The 10,338-nt window shown below is 42.1% G+C and overlaps 1 protein-coding gene across 5 annotated transcripts in view; it reads right to left on the bottom strand.

Moving 5' to 3' along the window:
* Window positions 1-7,595: 7,595 nt before the first annotated feature.
* The window catches only part of SWT1 (SWT1 RNA endoribonuclease homolog), a 60,223-nt gene continuing 57,480 nt past the window's right edge, over window positions 7,596-10,338 (bottom strand). For 3 of the 5 annotated variants that reach the window (XM_084851377.1, XM_084851378.1, XM_084851376.1), the window contains exon 18: window positions 7,603-7,780. In XM_084851377.1, coding sequence (XP_084707503.1) covers window positions 7,768-7,780 — 13 coding nt within the window. In that variant the 3' untranslated portion in view covers window positions 7,603-7,767. Of the gene's footprint in view, window positions 7,781-10,338 lie in introns of all 5 variants that reach the window. The other 2 variants (XR_014790421.1, XR_014790422.1) reach the window with 2 other exon arrangements.

Genomic DNA, 10,338 nt, shown 5'->3' with positions numbered 1-10,338 from the left:
CTAATTTCTCCCACCTGCAGCCAGCAGTGCCACATGCATGCTGTTCCAGAGGATCTCCCAACCCATCAGAGCAGTTTTGCAGAGGGCTGGAAAGATGGATTGGCTAGAATCGCCTCCCTTCCCTCCAGTGGAGCATCACATGAGCAGAATTCTTGCTGAGCAAAGCAAGGATCCAACTCTATATTTTTCTTTTTTTGTAAGCCAGTTCTATGAGAGGTAGAGTATAAATCCATAAAATAGTCAGAAAATACATAAAAATAGATCTTCCTTTCCTTATTCATTTTTGTATCATAGTATCAGATACCCAGCTTGCAGAAACCACACCAAGGTTGTTTTTAAAAAAAATATTTTACTGAGCACGTAATTATAACAAAATCAAAATGATTTGAGAAAAATTAAACTGAGCAAGATTAAAATTAAAAGTTAAAACACACCCTCTTTCCTAAATTTACACACACCATAAATATTATAAGGATATAATCCTATGCATTTTTAAACCAAAAGAAGACTTTTTTCTGTCTAAGCATGTGTAGGATTATGCCCTAAATTATGCAGGCCGTTTTACCTTGGGTAACAAGGTTCTGTTCTTTAGCTCTTGTCCATTGATTGTGGTTTGGAGTGGCTAAGGTATACTTTTCCAGGCTAAGATCGTCCCATATCAGACAACACTTGTTATACCATGAAAGCGTCTAGCAAATTCTTCCCTATACATTTCTGCTTACACATCTGTCAGTTTGACAAAACATACTGATATTTGAAGAGACAACCTGTCTATAATAATGGCACCAAAATCTAATCTAGGAGGCTTGTATTGTGTAGATTATCCTTGTTTATGATATGAAGCCAAGCAGAAGTATACTAACAATATTCAGAAAACATTCTATCTGTGGGATAAAAAATGTTTTACACACGTAACTTTTGTAGTCCACCATACAGTCGCACTGAGGCAATGTGCTTTACAGTGTATTCAGTGCATAACATTGTACTTTCAGTGAAGAGGGTTTGGCTTCTCTTCTTGAAGCCAGTGTACTGTTTAGCTGCTGGTCTAGTGGAGGGACGAGGACCCTGTGGCCCTCCAGATGTTGGACTCGGCAACTCCCATCAGCCCCAGCCAGCAGGCCCAATGACTGGAGGTGGTGGGAGGAAGGAGCCTCTGTTCCTAACAAGGTGCAAGTTTACCTTAACAAAATACAGTGTAAATGCATGTAATTTAACATTTGAATTTTTATTTTTAAACTTCCTGAGAGACAAATAATTCCCATTAATAGGGTTGAAAGGTCTTATTGACCTCACTGTTCCAGAATGGGGTGCTTGCACTGTGGGAATATTTATGTTGGATGTCCTAAGCCTTTGGGATATGGCACTCATAAAGAGCTGAAAGCGTAGAATGTCCCTGACCTAAATGCAAAATATAGATGTTTGTGTCAATGCCTTCCTCCTTAGCTCACAGCTCTCCCTAATGCCATGCTGTAACCACTTTTTCTCTTGGATTTGAATGGTTTCTATGTTACCTCTTTGGAAGGCACTCAGTGCTGTACGTCAATATTCTGGGTTCACAGTGATGGCCTTCTCTCTCCCCCCTCCCACTTTCCCATGAGTTTTTCTTCCACCTAGTCAATACACCATTGTTCTGCAGTCCCCTTAAGAAGTTTGCTTGCTTTCCCTACAACCTGCCTATGCAAGTGGAGCATACACAAAAGGTTACAATATGGCGTGCCTCTGTTCAGGGTTCCAGCCACTCCATTGTATTTCTCCTGGTTTTCCATATCTCCCCCTGCCCCCGGATTCCCCACCTTGGCTTTTGTATGACTACAAAACCTTGGGGCTCCCTCTTGTCTGCTGATACTTCCCCTGTTAATGTGTGGATGGTGGTGTTTTGGCTAGATAAAGATTAGCACTTGAGGAGACACGTAAGGTAGTGGCTGCTTAGCCTGTTTGCTCCTTGCTGCACTATGCAGCTGTCAAAGCAGCAAAGATCCAATCCATGTAAACTCTAACCCCCCCTCCCCCAGGGGGATTGGGAATGTTTCAAGGCACCCACCTAGCTAAAGAGTGTGACCCTAACATCTACTTTGAGCCCCGTAATCCCACAACTCCATTACAGGCCTTGAACAGGAAAGGAGACAAAATGGCCACTGGTTCTGATAAGGCATTACAGAGGGGATATGGTAGCAGATTTAGTATCGGAGATTACAACAACCCTTCAGGAACACAGGGAAGACATGGCACAGGAGCTGGCATCCATCCGTAAGCCAATTGAGAAAATTGATGATATTGCTCAATTCCCTAATACTGCAACAGCATATGAAGAACTCCAGAGCAAATTACAGAAACTTACACAGGCCACACAAGATAGGCATCAGAAACTTGAGGTTTTGGAAACACAAGTAGATGTCAGAATATTCATATTTGTGGCGTTCTGGCGTTAGAGGGGGGGAATAATGTAAGAATTTCTGCTGCGCTGGCTGACAGCATCCCAATCCTTCAGCTTTTGGCAGCAGATATCGAAAAGGCCCATCACGCCATAGGCCCAATGCCTTCTGACGGCTCTAGGCGTAGAGACATTGTAGCTTGCTTTCCATGTTCCACAGTCAAAGAGGTGTTGATGCAGGTATTCCACATGTCTGGGTCTCTCACCTTTAAAGGCAGGCCTGTTGTGATTTTTCAAGACCTGAGTGCGGAGACCCTTCAAAAGAGAATCATTCTAGCCCTTCACAGATAAACTCGCATATCCCTGGGGCTTCCCCTTTTGCCTAGTGGTCAACTGTGATGGCAGCACAAACTTGGCTGATAAAGGCTTGTGAGGCAAAAGCCATGTTTACGTCACTACAGCTACGGGGTCCACCAGATGAGGACATCCGGGATGATGAGGAAGGAAAATTGCTGCCTAACACAATCCAGTCTGGAAAATTGCAAGCAGGCAGGCTACTCACTGAACTCACCCCCAACAGTCTGGGAAAGGAGACCTACTCTCAGGCTTGGTCAATTGGAAGAAGTGGATATTAACAGATCAAACAGAGAGGACCCTTGACGACCTACCATTGCGGAAAACAGTGGGAGATTGAAGGTACAGACGAGACCTTGACCGACCGCACACCAACTAGAGATCTCAAGTCATGCTTATGTGCACTAAGATGCTTGTGGTGGTAAGCTTAGAGAGACTGATGCACATGCAGAGGTATTATCAATGCAAATGCATGTCAGGTTTATAAAATTTTTATAAAATTTAAAAACGGCTATTTAAAAACTGAAAGTAACACTTTTAAATATTAGCAATTTGGTGAAACCTAGTTGTTACATGTTTCATGATTGCCCCAGCTTACACCAAGCAAAGGCAAACAACTGGGCAGGAAACCTAATTGGAATCCCCTCCATATGCTGGCAGAGTGTTTTGATGTTACCTTTTTGTTATTTGTTATGCAGTTCAGAACAGCAGTCGATGTGGATACATATTGCAACCACAGCCCAGCTAGTGGGACTGATAAAACTTATACAGTGGCTATATACCACAGGGGAGCTTAAAATGCTAACCCTAAATGTAAAAGGCCTGGGTAGTCGGTAAAAAGGTGAGCCTCAAATTTCATCCAAAAAGAAAAACCTGAAATAACTCCTACAAGAAGCCCACAAAACAAAATAAGGGGGCAGATTAGTGCCTCGTTGGTGGTTTGGGCAGCAATTTGTGGTCCCAGGTATAAGTCCACAGAGGTCGTAATCATACTGTCAAATATGTTGGCCTTTCAATGCAAAGGAACTGAGGAAGCCAGGGCGGTCAGCAGATTTTTGTTTATCAAGATGGTGACAGCACTTTCACAATCAGAAATGTATGCTCCAAATGCAGGCCAGCGGTCATTCCTGGAGACTACCCTTAAACACCATGAGACCCTTAAGGCTGGTGAGGTAATAATATGTGGAGACTTCACCTGCATCAGGGATAGAAATTCGGACAGGTGTGGGAACAAACCAACTTGGAGTACAACCAAAGTGGAATTAGATTATCTAATACAGCTTTATGAATTGCTAGACACCTGGAGGGATCAAAACTCCACAGAAAGGGCTATGCATACTTCCTTCCATGACGCCATACCCACACATGTATTGAATTCATCCCTCTTTCCAGGAGCCTATGTGGTTCCGTAACAGACTCAGTGACTGGGAGCTTAAGAGTCTCAGACCACAGCCCTGCCATAATCATAATACCTATGGACAACAGCCTACCACGTATGCATGGATGCTTACCCCACTCATTTTAATAAGGCAAGATGCTACTGGCAAGATGTGGGAAGATATGCAACAATACTTCCAGCTGAATAGGCCAGGGGATCTAACACAAGCCACAATCTGGGATGCCATGAAGGCAGTAATCTGTGGGTCCTGTATAAACCAGACAGCAGCCTTTAAGAGAACTAATGAAGACAGGCATAAGCAACTAGAAGCAGAGGTGGCCAAATTAGAACACCTTGGTAAAAAGAGAGAGAGGCGCCACTAGTGTGTACAGGGATTGTCCAAGAAATCAAAAAGAGCTGGAAGCATTAGAAGCACATAAAATTGTTACCCAATTCCTGCTTTTGCAACAACATTTGGGATTAAACATTCAAAACTTCTAGCAAATGCCCTGAAGAAAAGAGGAGCTAGGAACAGAATCAGAGCACTTCAAAATGAGAAAGGAAGCATAGAAAATTCCAGCAAAGAGATTTGTGAAGATTTCGCTAAATTCTACAAAACTTTCTACACATCAGAGGGAAAGAATTGAAAATACCTAGACAAAGTGGGGTTACAGCCACTAAATGAAGAACACAGAATAAATGAAGGCATTACTGAGGAGGAAATACTGCAAGCGATAGCAACAGCTTCGCTACATTAATGAAAAATCCCGCTGCTTTACCTGGGCTTTCCGCTCCCAGATTCTTTGTGGGATTATGAGTGTCTCCGTTACACAGGCGGACATGTGTAACCACGTGGTTTGAATTGAAACCTACTGTTTTGGCACTTTTCCTATGTTTTCCTTTAGACAGCACCATCTAGTGGCTGAAATGTACTGCTACAATGGCATTACATGCTACCGATTCTACACATTTTTTTTTTAAGACTTGGTTTAGTACAGTGTTTTTTACAGTAGGAGAAACCTGGAAAAGCACAGGAGGAGCCCTGGATGTTGACAGTGTTGTGTAATGGACCCGCAAACTTCCATGAGTGGCCAATCATGAGTGTGCAATAAATTGCTGGTGCAGAGAAGCCCCAAACCTCAAAAATAACAAAGCTCTGGGCCCAGATGGCTTTACCAGTGACTTCTATGAAAATTTAAAGAAGAGCTGGTGACTGACTTAGTAACCCTCTTTAATGGCATCCCAGCTGGTGCTCCCACCCCTAAAATATGGAGACTCCCATATTATAGTTACATGAAGCTTTTTACATCCATCCTGGCAACTAGCATCAATGGCTCCATAACCAAATACATCACTCCAAACCAAGCAGGCTTCATGCCAGGCAGACAGGTGACCCAATCCAATGGCTTCTTAATGTTATTCCTGCATTGAGCAGGGGGTTGGATTCGATGGTCTTATAGGCCCCCTTAGCAAACCCTCCAAGAGAAAGCTTGTGGTCCTGACAGTGGATGCCTGCAAAGCTCTGGATCTCATAGAATGGCCGTTCTTAAAATGCTTGCTCAACAAAATGCAAAAGGGGCATGGGTTTATAAATGCCATATGGGTCTTATATCAATCTTATAATGCAACTATCAGGGTCAGTATGCAAGATGCACTGCCCATAAGGCTTCATCAAGGAACTAAGCAGCGGTGCCTCCTCTCACTGCCTTTATTTGCCCTCCAGAAAAGGGGCAGAGGTGAACAGCTCCCACCATCTTCTCAGTATGTTTGGAGATGATGTTGCCCTGTTTCTTACTGATCCCTTTACATCAATCCCACTGGTCCAGAAAGAATGACAAGAGTACGGGGAGGTGGTGGGATTCAAAATTATACTAAATTGGAGCTACTTTGCTTTAATATCCATCCAGTTCAGCAACAAATCCCAGCCCTATCAGGGTTTGCTCTAAGCTACAAATCATTTAGATAATTGGGTGTGACTTTCTACAAGACCCTATTCAAACTAAAGCAGCTTAACTTTGGCCCAGTCCTGTCCCAGATTAAACTTGACCTTGAAAGGTGGGGAAAATAAAATCTATCCTGGTTGGGCTGCATACCGCACTAAAGATGACCGTGCTCCCAAACCTTTCTTTCTTGTTCCATGTGCTGCTGCTAGACATTTCTGATAAGGGATTATGTGGCTGACAGAAAATATTTGACACCTTCCTACATAAGGGAAAGCGAGCAAGGCTCAGGTAAGGTGTACAATACAAAAATGTAAAACAAGGTGGACTGGGGGTCCCTAATATTTGTAAATGCTATGAGGCATTCCAGTTAAAGCAAATGATTATACTCATCCAGGGAGCTCCAGTTCACCCTTGGGCCCAAAAGGAACTAAGCACCACCAGTGATTTTTCATGGAGAAATCTCCCCTTTCTCCCAAATGCTCTTAATAAGTCACTGACTCTCAGCCTAACCTATCTCACAGGGTTGTTGTGAGGATAAAATTGAGAGGAAATCATGTATGACGCCTTGCACTCCTTGGAGGAAAGGCAGGCTATAAATGTAATAAACAAATAGTAAGGAAGTCAAGTGCCTGACCAATCCGTTCTTGAAGTGTTCCCTACTTGTGTGCAAATGATGGTGTACAAAAATGATGCCTTGTATGTCCCCGCTACTACCACTCCTAGACCACCCCTCCTTCTGTAGCCTAGATAAAATGGCCCGTTTCAAACATTGGGAAGCAAAAGGCTTATGTCGCACAGCTAACATTTATGTAAATAAGCAGCCACTGAGCATAGATCAACTGAAAGATAAGTTACAGGAATTCCCAGTAATTTGGCTACAACTATACCGGGTTGCTTACTTTTTAGCGAACAAATGCATAAAAGACTAGGCTCACCCCCTTTGAAGATATTATTATTAGAGCACAGGATAATCCTAAAAGATTAGTGTCAGGATAATTATAGGATTTTAACTGACTACACAACGAGCAATCTTGAAGGCCTTAAAACCATTTGGGAAGAAGACATCAGTGAGCAAATCTCAGAGGAAAAATGGGTGTCAGTGTGGAACCGGAAACCATTACAATTAGTCTCCACACACTTACATTAATCCATAGATGGTATATTACACCACTAAAACGTTCACGAATGGCGGGCACACATCCACCAGAATGCCAGCGAGGGTGTGGCTGTAGAGGTACCTACTACCACATGTGGTAGTTGTGCTCCTTAGCAGAGACCTTTTGGGAAAACATCTTTAAAGAAATTTTGGCAATTCCCAAAGATCCAAAAATAGCCTTGTTGGGCTTTTTTGAGGAAGAGTGTAAAGCAATACAGCATAAGGACCTAAAGTTGTTCCTACTGACGGCAGCAAGATCAGTTTCCGCATGACAATGGAAAAATAATACTGTAATTTCAACTGAAGTTTGGTAGCAAGAAGTTTGGCACATAGCTGTTGCTGAGAAGCTAACATGCCAACTTAAGACTTCTAAAAGAACAAACAAGCCCAGATGCAGTTTACATGATTTGGCACGCTTTTATTTCTTTCATGAACATATCAGAAAACAGGCGTACATCACCTGCCATTTATGCACAAATCTGGAAAATGTAATCCCCGATTTGTTTCTCATGGATACTCCAAGTCTACTCTACTGCTGTGTTTTAATTGTTCTGTTGTAGTTGTTTTACTGGTGAAATCTGTAACAGAAAAATGAGAACTATAATGTGTAAGCTACTTCCTGTTTTTGTACATTCAAAGATTTACAATAAAGTGTTTAAAACTTTAAAAAAAGATTGGCACTTGGAGTTGGCTGTGTATATATATAAAAAGTGGGGGCCCAACAAAAGGTTGCAGTGTGGAGTGTTCATGTTTTAGGGTTCCAGTTGGTCAGCTAGCCATGCCATCTTCCAGGATACTCCAGTCCATTCTCCCTACACATTTTCTGGTGTTTTTACTCTCAGGAGTCAGCATTTTATGGACACACTGTGCTCAGTCCTCATTTTGGGGTCTTTTTCTAGGTTTTTTTCTTTTTAATTGTGCGAATCTGGAGGGCCCCCCCCCCCAAGGCTGGGGGTATCTCCTTGTGCGTGAATGGTGCCATTTTGGCTACATAAGGACTAGCACTAGGAGAATTCCGTTCTTATTTTATACATACCCATGCCCGATTCAAATACTTACTGCTTCTATATACCTACATTAACATTAAAAATGAAATAGAAACTTGTTCAATGTTAATGTGATATCCTTGCATTTTATATAGCAGAGGAGGGAAGTAGAGTACAGCAGCCTTCCCCAACCTGGCATCCTCTAAATGTGTTGGACCATAACTCCCATCATCCCCAGCCATGATGATGGGAGTTGTAGTCCAACATATCTGTAGGGTGCCAGGTTGGGGAAGCCTGGAGTAGAGCTAGAAAGGTAGCATTAGTTTACAAGGTAAGAAGCACTGCAGTAACTGGACACTGAGAGAAGGGAGTGGTTCCTAAACACAGCCTTCAGTCTTTCATACTGTCTGCTTCCAACTGCCATGTAGGGAATACTACCAACACACCATGGAGTTGAGCAAGGAAGCACCAGCAAGAGACTCTCGGAAGCATCCCAGTTTTCCAATCTATATAAAGGCTTCTACACCAAAGTTTAACATACAGAATGGAAACCTTTTTTTTGGTCTGCAGTGTGTATTGACAAGTCCTGCCGACAGAAATGTCTCACTTTTGGGCTCTGTCTAGAGGCAGCCGAGATTTACCAGCACATTATTTCAGAGCATTTTCCACATGTGTGGGGCTCTACCACTGGTTCAGCAATTTGAATAAGAGCTCCATGTGTAAGTGGCCTGGCAGATGCAGTTGAGTGAAGGAAGCTAAACACCCCTCCATGGTAAATTGCCGCAGTCCCGGTAGCATGCTTTTCAGTCTCCACTCTTGTATAATGAGATGTTTGCAAGCGTGGACATGGTAGATCGAGATTTGTGTTGCCCAGATGTCTAGCTTAATAACGTAAACTGGCATTAGGAAATGTATTCGATTCCAGTGGTATAGTTGATGAATGTACTGTTATATAGGTAACAAAGATAAGACCATTAGCTCTGCAGAAAACTGCACTTTACTGAAAGAATACCTCGAGTTAAGATTTTACAAATAATTTTAAAGATATCAAATAATTTCAAAATCTATTTCAGTACAAATGAATATAATACAATGCTTGACCCTGCTGCTATTCAGGTAGCAGTTATAAAGCAGTGGCTAGAAATATCATTTTCAGGTACAATGAGAATATGGTCATGAGAACTTAAGAGCCATGCTGCATCAGAGTGAAGCCCTATCTAATTCAGCATTCTGTTACCACAGTGGACAACCAGAAACAGGACATGGGTGCAACAGCTCCCTCCCACTCGTGGTCCTTAGCAAGTGATATTGAAAGGGTTACTGCCTGATACTGGAGGTCATATATAGCCATCATGACTAGTGGCCATTGATAACCGTATCCTCCATGAATTGTTTACTCCCCTTTTAAAACCAGCCAAGTTAACATCATCACTACATCTTGGATGTGTAGTTAACCTTGGGCTGTGTGAAGTATATCCTTTCCTCTCTCCTGAACCTTCCACTTTTTAGCTTCATGGGATGAGATTGGGTTTTAATACTATGAGGGAGAAAAACATCTATCCTCTTTCTCCAAATCATGCATAATTTTATACACCGCTATCATGTCCCCCCTGCTTATTCGCTTTTTCATAGGGGAGTTGCTACAGCCCCCTAATAATTTTTGTTTTCCTTTTCTGTACCTTTTTCAGCTCTACTGTATAAAGTACTCCAAGGGTGGTTGGACTATAAATTTATATAAAGGCATTGATATTCGCAGTTTTATTTTAGATTCCTTTCCTAATGATCCCCAACATGGAATTTGCCTTTTTCATAGCAGCCATATAATGAACTATCCACCACAACATGAAGATCTCTTTCCTGGTCAATCACAGCCAACTTACATCCCATCAGCAGAAATTTGAAGTTATTAGCTGGGCTTTTAAAGACATATATCAAATAACTATTTTTGTCACATTGCATTTCTTTCCCAGAGCTCCCCCACCCCCATTTAACTTTTTAAAAGTTAATTTTTCTCCTTCAGTCTTCAACATTCAGCCAAACTGGGGAGTGTAACTATGTGACCAGCACAGGAAAATAGGATGAAATTCATTATTCCATAAATAAATAAAATGCTTCTCCATGTTTGCTTCCATGCATTGTAAAATGGTAGT

This window comes from Heloderma suspectum, chromosome 4 (genome assembly GCF_057233095.1).
Source record: "Heloderma suspectum isolate Gila_16-S chromosome 4, 16-S_ref, whole genome shotgun sequence".
In the NCBI taxonomy this organism is placed as follows: domain Eukaryota; kingdom Metazoa; phylum Chordata; class Lepidosauria; order Squamata; family Helodermatidae; genus Heloderma; species Heloderma suspectum.
This window is presented reverse-complemented; position numbering and strand designations above follow the sequence as displayed.